This window comes from Empidonax traillii, unplaced genomic scaffold, assembly GCF_003031625.1.
Source record: "Empidonax traillii isolate 1590-97213 ecotype Southwest subspecies unplaced genomic scaffold, ASM303162v1 scaffold925:size245191, whole genome shotgun sequence".
Lineage (NCBI taxonomy): Eukaryota > Metazoa > Chordata > Aves > Passeriformes > Tyrannidae > Empidonax > Empidonax traillii.
In genome coordinates this window covers 187369-208875 of record NW_020956118.1, presented here as the reverse complement: position 1 = coordinate 208875, position 21507 = coordinate 187369, and the positions used below count along the sequence as shown (strand labels likewise).

The 21507-nt window shown below is 53.6% G+C and overlaps 4 protein-coding genes across 7 annotated transcripts in view; 1 reads left to right on the top strand and 3 right to left on the bottom strand.

Moving 5' to 3' along the window:
* The window catches only part of LOC114067504 (G1/S-specific cyclin-D3-like), a 30287-nt gene extending 26578 nt beyond the window's left edge, over positions 1-3709 (bottom strand). The window contains exon 1 of the mRNA XM_027903017.1: positions 3431-3709. The gene's annotated coding sequence lies outside the window, so the exon portion shown is untranslated. The remainder of the gene's footprint in view (positions 1-3430) is intronic.
* An 868-nt stretch (positions 3710-4577) lies between these two features.
* Positions 4578-9858, top strand: TAF8 (TATA-box binding protein associated factor 8). Its single transcript, XM_027903027.1, has 8 exons — positions 4578-4628; positions 5274-5430; positions 5759-5857; positions 6000-6062; positions 6456-6580; positions 6877-7024; positions 7712-7854; positions 8262-9858. Exons 1-8 carry the CDS (start codon positions 4596-4598, stop codon positions 8403-8405), a joined length of 912 nt encoding a protein of 303 aa, XP_027758828.1. The 5' UTR covers positions 4578-4595; the 3' UTR covers positions 8406-9858.
* A 1329-nt stretch (positions 9859-11187) lies between these two features.
* On the bottom strand, positions 11188-13476 carry PIFO (primary cilia formation). The gene is made up of 6 exons (XM_027903023.1): positions 13406-13476; positions 12908-13050; positions 12486-12584; positions 12204-12337; positions 11705-11831; positions 11188-11344 (listed from the first exon to the last, which is right to left on the bottom strand). The coding sequence occupies exons 1-6, from the start codon at positions 13428-13430 to the stop codon at positions 11276-11278; spliced, it is 597 nt and encodes a 198-aa protein (XP_027758824.1). The 5' UTR covers positions 13431-13476; the 3' UTR covers positions 11188-11275.
* A 294-nt stretch (positions 13477-13770) lies between these two features.
* LOC114067506 (acidic mammalian chitinase-like) overlaps positions 13771-21507 on the bottom strand; it is a 17964-nt gene continuing 10227 nt past the window's right edge. The window contains exons 3-11 of one of the 4 annotated variants that reach the window (XM_027903020.1): positions 16224-16425; positions 15939-15995; positions 15669-15834; positions 15460-15584; positions 15161-15284; positions 14847-15032; positions 14482-14601; positions 14219-14360; positions 13771-14116 (exon numbers count right to left, since the gene is read on the bottom strand). In XM_027903020.1, coding sequence (XP_027758821.1) covers positions 13851-14116; positions 14219-14360; positions 14482-14601; positions 14847-15032; positions 15161-15284; positions 15460-15584; positions 15669-15834; positions 15939-15995; positions 16224-16425 — 1388 coding nt within the window. In that variant the 3' untranslated portion in view covers positions 13771-13850. The remainder of the gene's footprint in view (positions 14117-14218; positions 14361-14481; positions 14602-14846; positions 15033-15160; positions 15285-15459; positions 15585-15668; positions 15835-15938; positions 15996-16223; positions 16426-21507) is intronic. The other 3 variants (XM_027903022.1, XM_027903021.1, XM_027903019.1) reach the window with 3 other exon arrangements.

Here is a 21507-nt window from a genome sequence, read left to right as displayed (position 1 = left end):
GTCCTTGAAAGAAAACTAATGTTATTCAATGATTTAACAAACCTCACTCTCCCAACAGCCTATTTCAGGATTTTTTTCCCCAAGAAACCTTCCCTTTCCCTGAAGATCCTTTTTTTTTTTTTTTTTTTGAGCACAGATGAATCAACCTCAGGCTTTGTTCTTAGGAAGAATCTTTTATCAGCTTCTTGCCCTGATAGGAACAATTTTCATTTCATCTGAAAATGGGAACAAGGAGCTGATTTGATCAAACAAGAATCGGTCCAAACCCCAGCTCTAAACTCAGCTTGAGCTGTTGAGAAGGTCCAATGAGTTCACACAAATCCCTGCATTTCATCCAGTGCTATTGCTTCTGTATTTCCAGGATCCCACTGGGAAGAAAAAAGTGACTTTCATCAGGCTCTGGGCTCAGATTTATGGATACAGGCATTTGCTCAAAGTGCTCTGCTAAGAAACACCGGTAGATTAAAATGACGGATTTAATGGGCAAGAAAAGGTGACAACTGTCCCCCTCAACCCCGTTACTGTTACCCCCTCCTGTAACTCCAAGCATTTGCCCAACTCTGCAACTCTTCCAGTCAAACCACTGCTGGTTCCTCAGCTGTTCCCCCCCATCCCATTGCAAAGATGGGTAAGGACACCCTCAGCAAGGGAAGGGCACTGTTGGGCACAAAACCAGAGCCAAGCCCTCCAAGGCTCTGCTCCGTTCCCAGCAGCAAAGCAAGTTTGCACCACATCCCCCGTCCCTGTGGGAAGCTCTCTGGGGGCACAGGGGCTTCCCCTGGCAAGGTGTGAGCCAGAGCTGTGTGCAGCAGCAGGCCCTGCCCTGGCTTCGCTGCCATCTGCGTTCCGAGGGTGCCCTCTGTGTGTGCAGCACCTCCTCTGACAGCCCCAACCTCTCAGCCTCTGGAAACGACATTTAAACACAGGCAGGCACCTCAGGTGGGGAACGGGTTCGTGGCAAAATATACCCAGTGTGGCCACAGGGATCAGCAAACAGGGATAATTTGGGTTTGCTGTGACCCCACATTGTGTTTGCACCTGCTCAGTCGATTGAGAAGAGGAGGGAACATGAGGACCACTTATGTTTTCTGTAGGAATCTGCACTGGGGAGCATCCCCTAAACCTGGAGGGCTCCTCTGCCTGTTCTCTCAGCGAAACAACACCTCAGAATTCCCTCTGAAAACAAAGTTCACATGAAACCAGCTGCACGAAAGCAGCTTTAATCCACCTCCTCGTCACCTTTGGACCCCAGAGCTCGGGCAGAGGGACAGGAGGGAGCAGAACATCCCCTGAGTCACTGGGGAGGCAGGAGGAGCTGAGCAAGATCTGCAGCAGAGGCTCTGGCCAGCCTGGAGTGAGGGTGAAATGCCTGCAGGATTAGATATGGCACTGACTCATGAGCTGGGGCAGTGGAAGGAACGGTTTGCACATCAGCTGAATGTTGAAATAAAAGGCCCAGCAAACACCCATCACCCCAGGGATGGGTGATGGGAGCAGGAAGGATGCTCTGACATCCCAGCCCGGCCAGACAGAGCTCCTGGGACCTCCTTGCTCCTACAGGCTCATCCTTATGGAGCAAGACTTGCTGAAGGAGACACGGGGTGGGGGAGCTGAGCTGGGGACTCTCTGGGGTCTGACTCCAGCACTGACACTGCCAGGACCAGCTGGGAAGGATCCAGCTGGGACTGTCTGTCAGGGGCTGGCTGGGAGCTCCTGTCCAGTTCATCTGCAGATCAACAACACTCTCCAAAGACAGTCAGTTTTCCTGGCATTTTGGGAGCACACTGCACCCTCCAGGAGCTCGATTCCCTTCCCCTGCGAGGGATGCAGCTGATTCCCTGCTCTCACAGTGCTGCTCTGCACTCCCAGCACCTGCATCTTGTTATGTCTCTGTGAGATCAAAGAGCCTCCACCACAGACACCTTCTCCCCTGTGGTCATTTAGAGGTTTGACTGAACCTCTCCAAGCTTTACTCTGAAAATTCCACCCTGGAACACTTAACTCACACCCCGAGAGGTGTTTTGCATTCTGGAAACTCTCCTCCCCTCCCTGTGCCCTGTTGCATTTTCTGGAAATTGAGTCTAAATTCCAGGTGGGACCTCTCAGAACTATCCAGAGAGTTTATCCACATCCCCACACCTCGCTGGGAAATCCTTTCTGGACCAGCCTCCTGTACAACAAACAACAAACCTCCAAACAACAAAAGAAGAAATCTTTTACTTAGAGAGCCTTGACCAACCCCCCAGGTACATTGCCAACAACTCCACCTCTGCTGCTCTGGACTAACAAACAAATAGTATTCCCCAAATATAAAAACTTTCTCAAAACTCTAACCAAAATAATAAAAACCAACAGCCCCAATGTTGCTATAACCTCTCTGTGGCTGAGGTTTCATTCCTGCAGGGCACAAGCCAACATCCTTAGGGGGAAAAAAAACCCAAAACATTCTCAGAGGAGCCGTTTATTCCCTCCCTTTGCCTGTCGAGTGTTTGTCATTATTAAACTGCACCACAAACCCCCTCTTGATCTGATCAGTCGAGGAATCTGGGGGGCTCAGAGGAGCTTTTCAGGAACAAGTGGGTGTTTGGTGGCACCCTCGCAGCTGAGGGGGGCGAGGATCTCCATGAATTCTCTGGGGGTGATTTTGGCTTCCGAATGAGGTGGCTCAGAGAGCAGAACATCGCGGTCACGACGTGCCCTCTGGTGGCAGCAGGGCTGGGACAGACCCGGCACCTGCCTCCTTGGGGGGGACCAGCTGCTCCAACCAAGGCACATCTCGGGAGGCCACAGGCACAGCGGGACATGAGAATAAACCTCTTCAAGCTTTACTCTGAAAAATTCCTGACACAGGCTGCAAAATTCCCCCCCTATACTGAGCTCAGTAATTCCCACCTCATCACCCACCTCTCTCCAAGCTGTGATTTCAAAACATCAGGGTCACACCCCCAGCCTTCTGTGGGCTCGTCTGCTGTGCTGAGCATCTCCCCTGCTCAAAAATAACAGGTGCCCCATCCCTGGAAGTGTCCAAGGTTGGACGGGGCTTGGAGCAACCTGGGCTGGTGGAAGGTGTCCCTGCCCAGGGCAGGGGGTGGCACTGGATGGACTTCAAGGTCTCTTCCCGCCCAAACCAGTCTGGAATCGTGTGTTCCTACCTCTCCATCCCCTCAGCCCACGCTGGGCAGCCCCTGCACCCCCAGTCCTGGCACACAAACCCCTCCCTGCTGAGGGGACAGGGTGGCACCACAGCCTGGCACAACACACCCCAGCCAGACCCCCAGAGCCCCCCACAGCCACTCCAGGGAACTCTGAACATCCCTGGCTCAATCCTACCCCACCAGCCCTGCCCACAGCTCTGTTATCCCTGAACCCAGAAGGCAGGAGATCCCCCCTCAAGCACACTGGCAGCCCCCAAAACCCCTTGGCCTCCTACCTTTGGTGATTCAGAGGTTTGCTTTGCTCCAGCAGGTGCGTTGGCCTGGAACGATCCAACCTCCCCCTTCCTCTGCCTCCTCCTTTCCCTGCCTTTGCAGGGATTTTGGTGCTCCTGCAGGTGAGGGCCAGCAGCCTGTGGGAGCTGTGCTGCCACCCAGCCCCTGTGCACCCAGGACCTTTAATTCCCAGCGTGGCAGCTGTTGTTTACATCACTTTTTCCCCCCCTCTCCCTCTCACGGGCAGCAATTGGTTCTCACAGTGCTCTTGCTCTCCCACACATGTGCTAGAACAGGAAGAGAGGGGTGGGAGCTGCAGGGGGGGGACGGTTTCCTGTGCTTTGTGAGACACTTTGGGGACAGCAGAGCTTTGATCTCAGCCGTGTGAGTACACGAGGTGGTCACACCGGGGAGCAGCTCGGAACACACAGTGCTTACAACAGGAAACCCTCGCTGCTGCCGTGGTTACAGGGCTCCTGGGGCTTCCAGAGGGGGGTTAGTAAATCATTTCCAAGCGGGAACGTGATGCCAGGCCGGGAGGTTTGTGTTCCCTGCAGAGACACGGGCTGGGCTTGCTGCACCATGTGGAGTATGACAGGACTGGCTCAGGTCAGGAGGTTCTTTGATGGAAGAACTTGTGTGCTTTCAAGCCCAACCAGCAGGAAGGGAGAGCTGCTCAGGGGCATGGGCAGCAGTTCCATCCCTGGCACCTGGACATCCCAGAATTAACAGGGATGCAGGAAATCGGGATGTCGATGAGTGTCTGTGCAGACATTACTGGCTTGGCAAAATACTCGAGGTTCCTGTGCCCTGGAGCTGAACTGTCTTTGTTATAAATCCCACTTGGACATTATAACACCCAATTACCTTCATTCTAAACCCCACCTGGACACACCTCTGTGTCACCTGCTGCAGGTGACACTGCCTTGGCAGGGGGGTTGGATTGGATGCAGGGATCCAGCTGTGTGTGCGTGGATCCAGCTGTGTGTGATCCAGCTGTGTGTGCGTGGATCCAGCTGTGTGTGTGGGATCCAGCTGTGCGGGTGGATCCAGCTGTCGCCCCACGTGCTCCCTCCTCTCCCGAACTACAACTCCCACAGTGCCCCGCGCGCCCGCCCGGCCCCGCGCCGCTCCTGGCGCACGCGCACAGCTCCACATGGCTCCAAGATGGCCGACGCGGCGTCCAGCGGCTCCGGCACGGTGAGGGCGGCCGGTCCCGGGGCGCGGGGCCGCGGTGGCGGGGCCGGCGGCGGGGCCGGGCGGGGCGGCGGTGCCCGGTGCCCCCGGGGCGCGGGGCAGGCCCGGGCCCGGCCGGGGGGAGCGGGGGCGGCGGCCCGAGGGAGGGAGGCGCTGATTGGCTGGAGGGCCCGGAGGGGGGCGGGGTTTGATTGGCGCCTGCGGCGGGTTCTTAAAGGGGCCGCGGCCCAAATGTGGCCGGGGGGGATTTACATGTGTGTGCATGTGTGTACATGTGGGTGTACATGTGTGTGTATGTGTCTACACATGTGTGTACATGTGTGTGTACATGTGGGTGTACATGAGTGTGTACATGTGTGTGTACATGTGTGTGTACATGAGTGTGTACATGTGTGTACGTGTGTGTGCATGTGTGTGTACATGTGTGTGTGTTCCTGCCCTTTGATCCCCTCAGCCCACCCGTGTCCCCATTCCCTGGGGCTGCCAGGGCAGTACCTGCTCCCAGACCCTTCCCAGCACCTGTTCCTTGACCCTTCCCATTACTGTTCCCAAATCCTTTCCATCACCTACTTCTGGGTCAGTCCCAATACCTGCTCCCCTTCCCATTCCCTGTCCCTGCCGTGCCCTGAGGCTGTCCCCGCTGTGCAGCGCCCTGGCAGCAAGCAGGCGGGCACCCCTGCCGACAATTACCACCTGGCGCGGCGGCGGACGCTGCAGGTCGTGGTGAGCTCCCTGCTGACCGAGGCGGGCTTCGAGAGCGCCGAGAAGGCCGCGGTGGAGACGCTCACCGAGATGATCCAGAGCTGTGAGTGCCCCATTCGTTCTCTCCTTGCTCCTTCACTGGTTGCTGGTTTTCCCCCCCCACCCCGTTTTTGTTCTCTGGTGGCTGGAGTGCGGCCCTGGAGTCACCTCTGTGGCACTTTGGGTTTGCCCCAGCTGCTAAAGTGACTCTTTAACCTTTAGTGTCTCCATGCTCGAATTTTAAATACCCAGGCTGCAGGACTCTCCATTCCGGGAGCTGTTTCTCATTCCTTGCCACATTTGTTAAAAATTCCCATCCCTGCAGCTGGGCTTGGGCTGATACAAGTGTGGGCGCTGTAGGAATTAAAATTGTGGGGGTTTTGTCTCCTCAGATATCTCGGAAATTGGAAGGAGTGCCAAGTCCTACTGCGAGCACACAGCCAGGACCCAGCCCACGCTCTCGGATATCGTGGTTACTCTGGTGGAAATGGGTGAGTGGTTGGCTGTTCCTGCTTATGCCAGCTTTGGGTGTCATTTGGAGCCCTTGGAAAAATTCTGGAGAAGCCTAAAAGAAGGGATTTTTTGACCAGGACGAACTCCTGGTGTGACTCCTGTTTCCCCTCTCTGTTCCAGGGTTCAATGTGGAAACCCTTCCTGCGTATGCCAAGCGCTCCCAGAGGATGGTCATCACTGCCCGTACGTGGGGAATCCTTTCTGCCACTCAGGAAGCCGGGAATAATCTGCCATTCCTCTCTGCTGGCTTCCAGAGGGCCCCTGCTCTCTGAGGGATGATGCATTCCAGAGCTCCTGGAAGTGCAGTTTGGAAGTGACACTGAGAGATGAAGGGAGAGTCACTTCACACCAGTGCCCTCACTGCACACCAGAGTCCTGGGGATGGTTTTGTTCTCCCTGGGTGGGAGGGAGGGGCCAAGTGATCCCAGTTCCCCTCTGGAATACCAAACACAGCCTCCTGGGCTGTGCTTGGGCAGGGCCTGGGGATGTGGGTCCCAGCTCAGCTGCAGCACTTTGTGCCTGGCCCTGGGCAGGAGGAATCCCCCCACTGATTTCTGTGCTTTTTAACTCCTGTAGCTCCTGTGACAAACCAGCCCGTGACCCCCAAAGCCCTGACAGCTGGACAGAACAAGCCTCACCCATCCCACATCCCTGGCCATTTCCCAGAGTTCCCAGATCCCCACACTTACATCAAGACCCCGGTGAGTGAAACCAGGATTTTCATGCTGTTTGGGGGCTGTTTGGGGTCCAGAACAGCAGCAGTGGTGTGTTTGTTTTTACTGCAGTGCTGGTACTGTCCATCCAGAGTATTGCTTTGTATGTCCCTTGGCTTGGGGACATCCCTTGCTGTCTGGGAATCAGCCAGGATCCCTGGATTTCTGGCTGATGGACGCCTGGAGCTCTCCAGGAGCCTGTCAGTGGTGAAGGTCAGAGCGTGCCTGCAGCTCCTCCCTCCGTGCCGTGCTCTGACCGGGAGTTGTTCCCTCCCGCCCCACAGACGTACCGGGAGCCCGTGTCCGACTACCAGGTCCTGAGGGAAAAGGCGGCTTCCCAGCGGCGGGACGTGGAGAGGGCTCTCACACGGTTCATGGCCAAGACAGGGGAGACCCAGAGCCTCTTCAAGGATGATGTCAGCACATTCCCACGTGAGTTTTCCGGGGCTCTCTGTGCCCTAAATGTGTGTCCCTGAGCAAACCTCCCCCCGTTGGGGTTCTTGCTGCTGCAGGGGGTGAGCTGTGAGTAATCACGTTGTGTTATTCCCTGAGGGAAATGAGGAATTTTGTATTTAGAAGGGGGATGAAAACCAAAAGAAGGCTTCTACCCTCACTATGGCTCACTGTCTTCTGCTCGTGGAGAAGGCTGAGAGGGGCTAAATTCAAAGCTCATCCACTGTAACCTTTGAACAAGTAATTTCTTCTCTCTGACATTCTAGTGGTAGTGGAGGCTTTCCTGTTTCTCTGACTGCAAAGCAGTGATGAGAATTCCCACCTCCCCAGGGCTCACTGACAGCACAGGTGTCAGTGTTAACTTAAAGGGGAACCAAGTGACGCTCCAGCCTGTGAGAGAATGGAACTTTTGTAGAGGTCAGGAAGGATTTTTTTGTCTTGGAATAATGTTGGAAACATAAAGGGGCCTTAGAAAATAGGAAATTAGAGACTGCTATCTTGTAGGGACAGCATATATCATTCCTGATCCCTGGGAGCAGCAGGAAGAGGTGGTGTGTGTTTAAAGCCAGAACCACTGGAAGTGTTTGTTCTCCTTGTGCTTCCTAATTTTTGAGGGGGGAGTGTTTTCTCCCAGCTCGCTGACTGTGTCCTTTGCCCTGACTCCAGTGATTGCTGCCAGGCCTTTCACTGTCCCCTACCTGACAGCTCTTCTTCCCTCTGAGCTGGAGATGCAGCAGATGGAAGAGACGGATTCGTCGGAGCAGGACGACCAGACGGACACCGAGAACCTCCCGCTGCACATGAGCACGGTACAACCCCCCTGAGGCAGCCCTTGGGGCCCTTTGCCCTGAACTTCTGAAACCTGGTTCTTCCCCAAGGGATCTTCTTGTGCTAGAGGTCAGGAAACCTCACGCTTAGTGCAGCTCCTTGTGTGCTGCTGTTGATTCTCTCTTCTGCCCACAGGTTATGTGGTTTGAACTTAAAATTGTGGAATGGTTTGGGGTGAAAGGGACCTCAAATATCACCTAGTTCCACCCCCCTGCCATGGGCAGGGACACCTTCCACTAGCCCAGGTTGCTCCAAGCCCCGTCCAGCCTGGCCTTGGACACTTCCAGGGATGGGGCAGCCACAGCTTCTCTGGGTAGAAAGATTTCTAAGCCTTGTTTTGTGTAACTCTGGTGATTTGGGTTTGTGTTTTTTTTTTTCTTTCGTACAGGATGATTCAGGCCCTGAGAAGGAAAACACCTCAGTGTTACAGCAGAACACCTCCCTGGCAGGCAGCAGGAATGGGGAGGAGAATGTGATAGACAATCCCTACCTCCGGCCGGTGAAAAAGCCCAAAATCCGCAGGAAGAAGTGAGGTGGGGCTGGAGTTCCTGGGGCTGCTCAGAGGAGGAGGGTTCAGGAGAGGCAGTCCAACTGAGTGGCCCAGGAGTGGTCCCTCTGCAGAGTGAACTCCGCTCTCATCCTGGCTTCCAGGATTCCCCTTTGCTCTCCTGCTGACTTGGAATGGCCGATGGTCAATTATCGTCGAAGCACTGAAGGGATCACAGGTGGGAATTGTCCATGGGGGACTTTGCTTTGTTTCCACTGTGGGCAGGGTTTTGCTCTCTGAAGAGCTGGGGGACACCAGGGTTGGAGCTGGGGCACACCAGGGTTTTCCTGCTCCCCAGCAGGCTCTGCAGAACACAAAGGCATCACTGGTGCGTGGCTGCCTGGCAGGCAGGGAGGGAAACTTCTGCCCTCAACCCTGCCAGGCTTTAATTCTAAGGAATGTGTGTTAACAGAGGCAGAAGAATCCCAGGGAGGTTTCTTTCTTGGCATTCTTGGCAGGTAAAAACAAACAGACTTTTCTTCTATAAACTCAAGGTGTCTGATGTGTCAGCAAGGAGTGAAGTGTAAATACAAGAGCTAAGTTGGCATTTTATTCTCACTTTGCTGACTGAAGCTGCACTCGGGACTTAAAAGCTCTTAATGTGGTGTTTACCCTGCCCTGCTTTGAGATCACTTTCCAGCAGAATGACTGGCAACGTTTCACAGCTGCTTCGGGCTGCTTTTCAGTTCTTTTGTTCCTTTCAACACAGCACAAGCCCTTGGAGAGTTCACGCCTTCACCAGTTGTTTTGGAACTTGGAATGTGGAATAAAGCTGCATTGATTGCAGGCTGCGAGGCTGTGCTAGTGATCGCATTTCTTTCATTTTATCCACTCTCAAATATGTGCTTCTATCAACAGAAGTTCCTCTTTTCCCCCCTTTTATTTCCCCAGAGCAGAAGACTTTATTTCAGCAGTGAAAACGGCTGATGAGGGGAGTGTTGTAATTATGAGCTGGTTCTGGAGGGCTTTGCTTTAATTTTCCTTCAACATTTTCTTTGGGAAAATACTGGAAATTTTTTTTTGGACTAAAGTCTCCTGTGGTTTGGTCCAGTCTCCCAAGGATCCCAAGGTGTTCATGTTCACCTCTGTGCAGTTAAAGGATCCTCCCAGGCCTCCCTCTTCCCCCATCACCCAGGGAGGAGGAAGAGAAAAGGGAATAATTATTTCAGTGAGAATGGAGATGTTCCTGCCAGACAGTCTGAAATTAGATCTCTCAGAGATCTTCTGCATGTGTCATTGTCACTTCTGCTGGTGCCTTGGTTGTACAGAATGACAGATGTACAGAGACACTGTGTATTTATGTATATATCAAAGGTTCTATCTTTTTTTACCTGGATTAAGCTTTTCTTGCAATGAGAAAATCCCTCGCTGGGGAGGGGAAAAAAGTAGAATGAAAATTGTAATTTTTATGTTCATAATAAAAGAAATTTTATCTCCTAAGACCAAAACTGACTGAGTCCTTCAAGTTTTAAGAGTGGAAAAGGACCTGAATGGAGCCTGAGTGTGTTTTCTGTGGGGTTTGTGAGAGTAGGAGATCTTGTCCTTCCCTCTGCATCTCTTCTTTTCTCTTAAGGAACATTTGATAGCTGAGAAGGTTGGAAATTTCATCAGAAATGACAACAAAGGGCCCTTGGAAATCCCAGCAGTCTGGCAAAACCTTTAGTAGAGGGTTTCTCCAGCCAGAGGTGGAACTTTGTTAATCTTCTCACACCCCTTTTTCTCCTGATCAGAAAAGTCAGACAGATGGAGGTGCAATACAGTGTCTGCCATGAATACCAAGGTAAGGCCCTAAACAGCCATAAACCCCAGGGGTTTAGGACAGTAAAAATTCCAGGGATCATACCCCCCTTATCCAAAATCTTGCACCCAAAGGGGCAGCTGTGAACCAACAGCTACGTCCCCGTTTTGGCAGGTGGGTGCTGTGGTTGGCAGGGAGGGAGGGAGGGAACCAACGTGCCCCAAAAAGCCTGTGAGCAGCTGTTGTGGTACATCTGTGAGAGCTCTCGAAGCCTGAAAGTGGGAAACTGGAAGAATGTATTTTGGGTTTAGAGCTGAAACTGGACTGCAGGTGAAATTTGCTCCAGAAACAGGTAAATGAAGCCAGGAAATCAGAAAGGCTGCTCTGGGGCTGTAGTTACACCCAAAGTGAGTGCTGCCTGCTCTTAGTTCTCCCCTGGGACCACACCAAGGCTGTGATCAGTCTGTGTGAGGGTTTGTAAACATTTATAGCAATCCCCAGGGTTGGAGCAGCTCACTGCAGGAACAGCTGAAGATGAGCAGCTGAAGATGAACACCAGGGCCTTTCTGTTTCACGCCACGTTTGCTTTCGTGGCCAGATTCTTAATTAGCAACTCCAAACGCCCCCCTGTCTTCCCCACACTCCATGACCTGAGCATGTTGTCCTGGGGTCTGGAACGTCCCTTGGGTCACCTGGGGTCGCCTGTCCCGGCCATGTCTCCTCCCAAACTTCCCCCCACCGTGAGGGGCAGGAAAGGCTTTGGCTCTGTGTGGGCCCTGCCCAGCAATAACACAAACAATAAAACCAGGAGCAATAAACACAGCTGTAACACCATCCCTGTGTTCAGCACAAACCCAAACACAGCCCCACTGCAGCCACTGGGAGGAATTTTAACTCTACTCCAGCCCAAACCTGTACCCAGAGACAACACCCCCTGGGCCAGGGCTGAGGGGAGTGGGGCCCTGGGGACACCCAGAGGAGAATGACCAGCAGCCAGAAATCCCTCTGCTTGAAACGGTTTTACTCAGCTTTTAAAACACTCGAAACATTTTAGTGGTTGATTGAGCCTGGAGGTGCAGGGGGTGTCTCCAGGGGAGGGGGGGCACGGCCCAGCCCCTCAGCCGAAGTGCAGCTTCAGGTAGGCCAGTCGCCCCTGGTGCTTCTTGGATTCTTTGTCTATGGTCATCTGAAAGACAACCATTCAAACTTTGGCAAAGGGGAGGTGTGAGAAGGCGTCAGGAACCTCAGCCCGTGTTTTGTATGAGTGTTTTCTCCTCAGCAGAGCTCCTCGGGGCGGTCGAGGCTCTGCTTCGCTTCACCTGGTGGGCGGAAACTTCCGGAGGAAATTTCTTAATTAGAAGGGTTTTTTGAAGGACTGTGGCTGGTTTTGCGAACAGGTGTTTTCTCATGGGAAATCACTTCGTGTCTTGTGCCCCAGACAGGTAAGGAAAGCGTAACAGAAGTAGTGCAGATGCAAAACTGCCAGGAAATTTTCTTTCTCAGAAGCCTTGAGCCAGGAATAGCATCCCCTCATCCCTGTCCTTACCTCCTGTACCTCCCTTTTTACCATCTTCTTTGGTGGCTTGGGCACCGAAGACCAGTCTGGAGACCCAAACCTCATCGGCCAAGTGACTTTTTTGTTCAGTGGCTGCTCTACGTTGTAAGTTCCGGGTCTAAAGAAAACAGGCACGAAGTATCTCAATTCTGGAGCTGGTGTATGATGTTTATAAAACAGAATTTACCTCAGTGACCTGTTGATGGTCATCTAAAATACAACTATTTGTTAATATCAATGATGGTGCAGTAGAAAAGGAAGATGTGGGATGGTGCTGAGAACTTCAACCTGTGTTCTAAGCGAGTTTTTGCTTTCAGCAGATTAGCAGGGGGGAGATCCATGGGAGAAATGCATGTTGTGGCGTCCTAGTCATGGTGCTAAGCCAAAGACTAAAGCAGGGGAGCTTTTCTGAAGATAAAAAGGCTTCACTGAGATCTCGGTTTCCTATCTCCTATCTGTGTGAAAACTGTAAGAAAATGAGTTCTGTTACCCAGGGAACAGTTCTCTGTCTGGAGGCCTGGATGGAAATCGTGGTGTACTGGAGGAAAATGGGGCATGGGCAGGCCGGCACTTCCTCTTTTCCATCCGGAAGGGCTCGTAGGCTGCGGGGCCGGGGGTCACCGTCTGCGAGGGGGAGAACGTTGGGAGGGAACAGCTGGCTGTGCAAACCATCCCCACGTGCCCAGGGCAGCCAGCTGGGTCCTACAGACCTGCTCTTCAACGCTTTGGCTGCCCTGAGAGCGTTAAAAGCTCCCAACTCCCCACTCCTCACCCGACTCTTCGGCATGAAGCGCGGGCCTGTCCTCGCTCCCATCACGTAACCCTTGCTGCTCATGGGCCTGGTGCTCAGAGAGGATTTCAGGATGGGTGTCTGCAATCCGAAAGCAGAAGTGTCTGGCTGGCATTTCAAAGACACCACTTGCAGGGCAGAAGTACACGAGCAGCAGATGTTATTCCTATTGATGTTATTCCTACTGATTCTATTCCTGTTGATGCTGTTCTTATTAATTCCCCTGTTTTCTCACTGCTGTGGAGCTTTAAGGACTGGTGTGTTGGGAAGGGAGGGGAATTTTTTTCCAGGTTTATGTGGAGACATCCTGCAGGGGGTCTGCAGGGCAGGTGTGGGGCTGGCCATGGCCCTAGGGCTCCTGTACTATGTCTTCTGCAAAGGACCACAGCACTCAAACAACTCACCTCCTGGCCCAGGTAACAGCCTGGCCCGACCAGAGGGTTTCCCCCGACGGCCATCACCTCAATCCCCAGCCTGTCTGGGGCGAAGTAGTAGGGGAACATCCTCCTTTCCTGAGTTGTCCCAAATGAGACATGCTTCTGCACAGCTGAGGGACCTGCAGAGGGAAGTGCCACCAGTGGGATAAAAAAAAAAGAAAAAAGATAAAATAGAGGTGACCCCCTGCTGCTTTTTTACCTGAAGTGTCTGCTGCTCCCTGCCTGAGGCCAACCACCCCCTCACCTCCCATGTGGGAGCTTCCCCTGACCCTGGATATCTGGGGGGATCTGCCCTTTGGGTGCCTGTTCCCTCCCACCACAAAGGCCTGTTTCTCCCCCCAGGCAGGGAGTGATGAGCAGCCCACTCAGGGGAGGTTGCTGGGGAAGCCAGCAGGGAACTGTGAGAGAAGAAAAACCTCAAGCCCAGAGCCCCCCATGGGTGCCCCCACCTGGCACAGCTCTCACCCCTTGGCTCCTGCCCCGCTGCCATTCCTGCCCTGCTGGGCTGGCTGGTCCCTGTGCTGCAGTTGCTGTAGACACAGCAGGTGGAGGGGAAAGCTGAGGGTGAGTAACGGTCCCGTGGAATGTGCTCTGGGCTGGGAGAAGCAGCCGGGGGGGGGTTGTGATGTCACGACCCTTCTGCCCCCCGTGTGCTCCTCTCTGCTTCCCCGTGGCTGTTGGGGTAGGGCAGCAAGAAAGCCCCGGGAAATGCCATATGGGAATTAAGTCCAGCCTGTGGATTCAAGCCTTTCCCTGAGCACAAGTTTGAGTACCATGGGAGAATCAGGAAGCACCACAATACTAAGAATGACACGAGTTAAACCAGGGAGGATTGCTGCGTTTGCAGAAAGCTTTATTTAACCATTACTGTGTGCAGTCAGGTCAGAGGGGTCTGCTGGCTGGAACAGGGTTAGGAGCTTCGTGGCCAGTTGCAGCAGGTGCAGAGGGGGTCGAAGACGAGCCCCTCTTCGCAGCTCTGCACGAAGGTCTGGCCGTTCAAGCAGTTGTAGAAGTTCCTGTTGTTCTCTGGGTCCGCGTAGATGCCGTTGGGTTTGCCGGCGCAGAAGCCGCTCCCGCCAGAGCCGCCGCTCCCGCCAGAGCCGCCGCTCCCACTGCCACTTGTAGTAGTGGGAGCCTCAGTGATTGGAGGCAGGGGCTCAGAGGGAGGCACACAGTCTGCAAGCAAAGCAGGAAAGGGCTTATTTTTGTGTTGACAGAGTCCCCTCCCTTCATGGGGAGCTCCCCTCAAGGAGCTGCTCGTGCACTCAAAGCACTCACCGCCATTCTGCAGACCAAGGCCCTTCTTCAGGGTGGAGATCAGGGGGTATTTGCCTTCATTGCAGAAAGTGCCAGTGAAGTCATCCATGTCAAGGGCCCAAACCATGGCGCCTCCAAAGTTGTTCTTCTTCAGCCAGTCAACCTGTTCGGGGCCAGCGAGAAATCCCGATCAGCCCCGGGAGCTGCTCCCGCAGGAACCTCCATCCCAGCACAGCCCCAGGGCCCAGCAGACCTTCCCAGCACAGCCCCAGGGCCCACCAGACCTTGATGCTGAAGCTCTTCATGTTGTCGTAGCCAACCCACTCGCTCCCCTTGTAGGCATAGGGCACGTCCTGGGGTTCATCCCAAGCCTGGGTGGCTCCAGAGCTCAAGAGAGAGCAGATCTAGGGAGAAGCACCAAGAGGTGGAATGTTAATCTCAAAAAGGGAAAAGTCCAGGCTCTGCCATTGTCTTGACTTTATTCTCTAGTTTTGTGTCATTTGTCTGGTCCCTGAGAACAAGCAACTTTTTCTTAGCAGTTCTGGGGACAGTTTTTTGTCTGAGGCAGCCATTCAGAGAGCTCCATGGGTGCCTTCCTGAGCCGTTCCTTCAAATGATTTGAACAAGGAATGTGATTAGACACACGTACCTCATAGTAAGCCAGTGTTCCAGCCTCCCTGGTGTAAGGTCCAGCTGGTCCAGGGCCGGATGCTGGAGCCCCGACAGAGGTGTCAGATGGGTTTTGCAGGGTGAAGCTTTTTCCGTAGGTTGGGAAGCCAACAAGGAGCTTTTCGGCTGGGGCACCATTGTCCTTCCAGTAATTCATGGCATATTCCTGCAAAAAACCATTCCTGTTGAAGTCTTTGCCCAGGTTTGCAGTCAGGATGATGAATTCCTCAGTATCTCCTCCCTGGTGCAAGCACAGAGCCGGGACCTGGGGCTGTGTCTCACAAACACACTTACGACATTGAAGTACTTGTAGTCGCCGGTGTCAGCTGGGCCTGCGTACAGGGGGCTGTTCTCGCCAGTGTTTCTCTCCCAGGAGCCGTGGAAGTCGTAGGTCATCACGTGGATGTAGTCCAGGTACCTGTGGAGAGCATTGTCCGTGTCCTGAGCTGCTCAGGCACCAGAGCTGACGGTTCCTCCAGCGCTGGCCGGTCCCCCCCTGTCACAGCCTGACCACGTCCCCACTTCTGCACATCTTTGGAGCTCTGACTGCAGCCAAACCAGTCCCCCAAATGATCCCAGGCTCTGCTACTCACTTCCCAATCTCAGCAATCTCGTAGCCAGCCTGGATGGTGGAAAGTCCTGCAGCCACAGCTGCAGTGACCATGAGACGGGGCTGGTTGGTCTGTTTGGCTTCCTGCTCGAAGGCTTCCAGCAGTTCCTGAGAGATGCCAAGAAACAGCTCTCAGACTTTCCATCTGCCCAGGGCTCTGGCCAAGGCTGTGCTGAGCAGACCAAAACCCACCTTAACCAGGACGGTGAAGAGCCCCTTGTCCTGGGCTGGGCTGCCCCTGGAGCCGGGGTATTCCCAGTCCAGGTCCAGACCATCAAACTGGTACTGGCGCAGGAATTTGATGACAGACTTGATGAAGGTCTGGCGGTTCTCAGCAGAGGAAACCATTGTAGTGAACCTGGGCAAGCAGAGCAGGAGAGAGTTGGGCTTTGTATGGATTATCTTCCTCCTCTCCTCCCTTTTCCAGGGTACTTTTATGGGCAGGACATGGCTTGAACTTACTTGGCTGTGCCGAAATTCCATCCTCCAATAGCCAGGAGTGTCTTCAGATCTTTGTTCCTGTAAATGAAGGGACCAGAGTTATTGGAAGTCCCCAGTACCCTGATCACCCTCACCATGCTCAGAGGAGTGGTGCTGTCGCCCTGCCCTGTCCTGCCCTGCCCGTCACTCTCTGCCTTCTCTCTCGGCATCCCTCCCTTTTCCAGGGCTCTGCAGAGAGCAGAGGGTGAACAACAGGGCAGGACCTGGGAGGGAAAACAGTCCCTGCCCTCTGCTCCCAGTACATACTGGTTCTTCAGGCCGTTGAAGGATTTGTAGAGGGTCTCGTCGTTCCATTCGTAAGTGGTGATCTCGTTGTTGTTCATCCCGGCGAAGGCGTAGATCAGGTGGTTGCACAGGCAAGGGTCAACATTTTCGGGTGTGTATTTGCCCAGGCCAGGCCTGTACTGGGCCCAGTTGGTGAAGTAACATGTCAGCACGTAGGCAGTGCCTGTGGGGAGACAGAGGAGCTGGGGGGGGGCTGCTGCAGAGACACCAGGCAGGGCATCAGCAGCAGAGCTGCTGGCAAGGCTGAGCAGAGTTTCCTTGGGCTGTTCTGGGGTGTACTGAGCTGTACTGGGCTGTGCTGGGCTGTACTGGGGTGTTCTGGGCTGTACTGGGCTGTGCTGGGCTGTGCTGGGCTGGTGGGAGGCTCTTTGTGTTGGCTGTGCCACCTGTTTGCCCCGTCTGGGAGTGCTGGGGCTGGGAAGGGTTGGCAGGAGTTGTTTTAGGGAAGGAAGCACCTACCGAGGTGGGCGTTTAACAGCAGGGCCAGACCTGGGAGGGCAAAGGAAAGAACAAACCTGTCAGTGTTTGCACCCAGAAATACAAAGATCTTGGGCAGGACTGGGTTGATCCCAGAATGACCTTACCCTGCCACCCCCACGTTCTGTAACAAACACACCACACTCTCTGCATTCCCAGGCTGAGGCACCTCAGTGTGGGTAACATTTGTCAAATGATTTCAGGTAAAAGCACAGAAAAGAAACCAGACAAGTGACCAAGCAGAGGTTGGAGTTTTAGATTTTTGTTCCAAAGCCCATTTCAGTTTCCAACTGCAGTGAACTCTATTCATGTTCAAAGCAGAACAGATCCCCAGCAGCAGCACTAACAAACAGAACTCTCCCTCCTTAAAGGAGGTTGCGAAATCTCTACTGAAAAGAAAGAGCAGCATTTTTATACCCCAAGCCCTGTGCAGGCACAAGTGGGACAGTGGCAGAGCCCCCAGCACTTGTGAGAAAGGCAGAGAGCCCCAGGTTGCAGCGGCACTTACCGGTGAGCAGAGTGAGCTTGGCCATCTTGGACCAGGACTGATGTGCTGCACAAAGTCTGCTGCTTTTATACCCTTCTCCCCTCTGCTGCCAATCTTGGGTCAACACGGATGGGCAAACATTACAATAGCTGGCACAGATCAGAATGATTGGAAATGATACCAGGACAATGGGCCTGAACACTCCAGCTGGAGACTTCCCTGGTGTCGGGTCGTGCCATGTCCTGGTGTTGCAAGAGGAGGTGAAGAAGCAGATTAGATTTCTGTTCTTGTTTGGAGGTTTGTTCCCAGCGACAGGTTTGTGTCAGCACTGGGACTGCGCAGTGACCGATGGCAGAAGTGTTTGACCTTGGGCTGTCCTTGAGTCCTCCCACGGCCGCTGGCACTGCCAGCAAGAGCTTTGTGCTTTACAAGGGTTGGGTCTGCTTGGTGGGACCAAGTCAAGGCAGGACTGAGTGGGCTTTGGTTCCCAGCTTTGGTGTGAGTTGTGTTTTGCCCACACCATTTGGGGTGGGGTCACTTCAGGGATGCAGAAGAGGTTTCCTTATTTCTTGGAGCTCAGGCTGTAGGAGAGGGAGCTCAGAGACGGTGCAGATTGCATTTCCTCTAGCACTTATCCCCCCCTGGTTTTGCTCAGCTGTTTCCCAAACTGAGAGACCTCCGTGTTGCCAAGGGTTCGTGTTTTCCCTCAGGTTTCTGTGAAGCTCCATCGAGTGAAATTACCCAGATTTAATGTGAGGAGACAGTTGGTCTCTCCCCTTTTGCACACTCAGGACTTGTGCAAATGGTGAAGACACAGCAGGCACGTGGCCAATGGCTCTGCTCCCAGATGTTCCTTAATTCCTGTTCAGGTGACATGAAGGTGCCTTTCCAGTAGGTCACCCAGGCTTGGCTGAATGGGAGCCTGGAAACAGCCTCCAAGTTGCCCACATCACATGTTGGATGACCTGCAGATTAGAGTGTGTTGGCCTGACCCTTTGGGTTCCGTGCAGGCACTGGGTGTCATACGACTGATAACGAGACAACCATCTCCAAGGGGTACTTTTCCAGTGTTTTTCTTGGTTGATAAAGTGACACAGTATAAACCCAGTTGGAATAGGTTTGGAAAATCCCACCCTCAGCGACCTCTGGAGCCTTTTCAGGTCTGTTTTGGTGTGGAAGGGAAAGCTCAAGGGCACTAGCTGGCATGTGGTGGTTACGAATGGCAGTTGGTCAAGCCCTGGAGTTTTCCTTCAGGACTTTTCCTGCCTTCTTTCTATCGAAAGAAAGGTGTTTTTCCATGGGCTCCTTGGGAATGGTGGTAGGTAATTAAGAATAGAATTGGTTCTTGCTAAAAGGATTCAAGTTAAAAAAGAGTCGAGTCTGCAGACAGGACCTTCCATGCTGTTCCAGCAGCTAAAGTGTTGGATTGCAGAGATCCACCACTCTGGGTTGTTTCTGCTGAGTTTCCCTCCAAGGACCTACTAAAATTGTCATTCTGCTGATTCTGTGGCTGTGCTGGAATAAGTCTGTCTGTCCTTCAGCTGCCTGGGCTCATTTCTGATGGGTCATGGAATGGAGATCCTGAAATTCATATTGCTCCTTTCAGGATGGTTCCTTAAGTTTTTCATCTTTTTTGGCCCAGAGGTTTGGCAGATTCAGACCTGGCACTGGCACAGCCTTGCACCCACCTCCTTGAGATCTGCCTGACAGCTGACTCGCTAAAAACTCCCCCAAAAATCCCCAGCTCTCTAAAAATTCTAAAACTCTCTAAAAACTGCTGTTTTCCCCAAAGACCTTGGCCACACCAGCCCTGCTTACCTCTCTGTGCCTGAACCATTGCTTCAGAGAGGTTGTTTTGTTCTCCCTGCCCTCGCTGTGGAGGTTTGGAGGTCACTGTGGAAATCTCCATGGGGAGAAATGGAAAAGTTCATGCAATGGCACCTTTTGTTTTGAAAGCCCTGTCCTACCCCTTATCTGGGTGCAGGGGAACAGGTCCTGGGCTGCTGGCACAGGGAGACTGGAGCTGACATGGGGGTTTGTGTGATGGCAGCGCTCCAAGAGCCGAGATTCCTGCTCTCAGAGCAGGTGGACATGAGGTAGATGGGCCCTTGGCTTGGGAGAGTCAAGATCCAGCTTTGCATTTCCAAGTGGAGTTGTCACTGAGCTCAGCTGCACTCTGGATTTGGATGTGAGGAGCTGTGTGAGTGTGCCAACAAAAACCCAGGGAGAGCTGGGCCTGCTTTGGGCTGCCCATCTGATATTCCTCACTGCAGGCAGAGAACCACACAGAGACAACCTGTTTCCAGCACATTGTTTCTTATTCTTGGGAATTTTTCCGTGGCAAGTTACCCCAAAGATGTCTGCATGTATATTTATTTTTATATTTATCTGCATATACATACATACACATATATATATATATATATATGTACAGCTTGTGTCCTCAGAGCTCAGGAGTCATCAGGCCCCAGGTTTAGTCCAGGGATTTACTTGCCTGTGGCACATGGGATGGAAACTGGAAGTCTGTGGTGGGAACAGCCTGGGGCTCTGCTGCTGGAGACTTGCTTTGCTTACCTGAGGGAACCCCTGGGCTGCTGTTGCTGCCATCTCAAGTCTTCCCTGCTCTGTGGTTTCTCTTCCAGGGACTGTCTGAGGCTCCTTCACGGAAAAGCAGAAGCCTCTTGCTGGTGTTTTTAAGACACCAGTTCTGTGATTCTGCCCTCAGGCAGCTGCAGTGGGACATGAGGGCCCCTTGCTGGTCCTGTGGGGCTCCAGGACACATCAGGAGGGTGCTGTGGGTTGGGATGTGCTCAGCTGAACCATTCCTGCAGCAGGCAGTGATTGCTACAGCTGCCTCATGGCCAGAGCACCAGGGCTGGGGGAACTCTGAAGCCTGGTCCCTTTGGAAGGTGACTTTTCCAGGAGGAGAATGGCCAGGCCTTGCACAGGGACGAGGTGAGGACCCAGTGTCCTGCTTGTGCCACTGTGACACTTCACTGGGTGATCTTTCAAGACCTTCTCTCTCACTTCCTTCTGTTTTTTTTTCCTTCTCACTGCCTGCCCAGCTGGCACAGCAAGAAACCCCTGGAAAGTGCCTGTTTATAGCTCTTAAAATACACACTGGGGGTTCAGGCTCTTCCCTTCCCTGGACATAAGTGTGAATGTCACCAGAGAATGCTGGAGCATCAAAATAGTAATGTGAGAAAAGTTGAAACAGAGAGGATTGTTGCTTTTGCAGAAAGCTTTATTTAATCATTCTTTTGCTGTGCAATTAGATCAGAGGGGTCTGTTGGCTGGGACAGGACTGGGGTCTTCATGGCCAGTCCCCTGAATTGTTGCTTTCATGTTTAGGAGCTCCAGGGACTTGAGGACTGGACTTGAGGACTGGTCTTGCAGCCTGAAAAGAAAGCAGAGAGCAGTTTGCCTTTGGGAAGGGACTCTGTTTGTCACAGCCCCTCGTGCCTGCCCTCCCTCCATGGCCCAGGGCGCTGCAGGCACAGCCGCTCTGTGGAGCTGCTGGAACCACCCCAAGGCCGTGTCCCTGCCCGGACTCACCGCTGCTCACAGACCAAGGCCCTTCTTCAGGGTGGAGATCAGGGGGTATTTGCCTTCGTGGCAGAAATTGCCGGTGAAGTCATCCAGGTCGATGGTCCAAACCATGGCGCCTCCAAAGTTGTTCTTCTTCAGCCAGTCAACCTGTTTGGGGCCGGCGAGAAATCCCGATCAGCCCCGGGAGCTGCTCCCGCAGGAACCTCCTGCCCCCATCCCAGCACAGCCCCAGGGCCCAGCAGACCTTCCCAGCACAGCCCCAGGGCCCAGCAGACCTTGATGCTGAAGCTCTTCACGTTGTCGTAGCCAATCCACTCGTTGCCCTTGTAGGCATAGGGCACGTCCTCAGGGGCATCCCAAGCCTGGGTGGCTCCGGTGTTCAGGAATGTGCAGATCTAGGAAAGAAGAGCAGAGCGGCCCAAGTCAGCAAGTGACCTGCCAGGAAGGGCACGAGCCATGTTTTCTGGGCTCAGGGCTCTTTGCTGGGAAGGCAGAGGATTGTTTTGCTGCTCTGGCTGTCCGGGGCTGAGGGCCACACGTACCTCATAGTAAGCCAAAAGCCCGGCCTCCCTGGTGTAAGGTCCTGCTGGCCCAGGGCCCGAGCTTGGGGCCCCAATGCCATTGTTGGAGGGGTTCTGCAGGGTGAAGGTCTTGCCGTAGGTTGGGAAGCCAACCAGCAGCTTCTGAGCTGGGGCACCGTTGTTCTTCCAGTAGTTCATGGCATATTCCTGT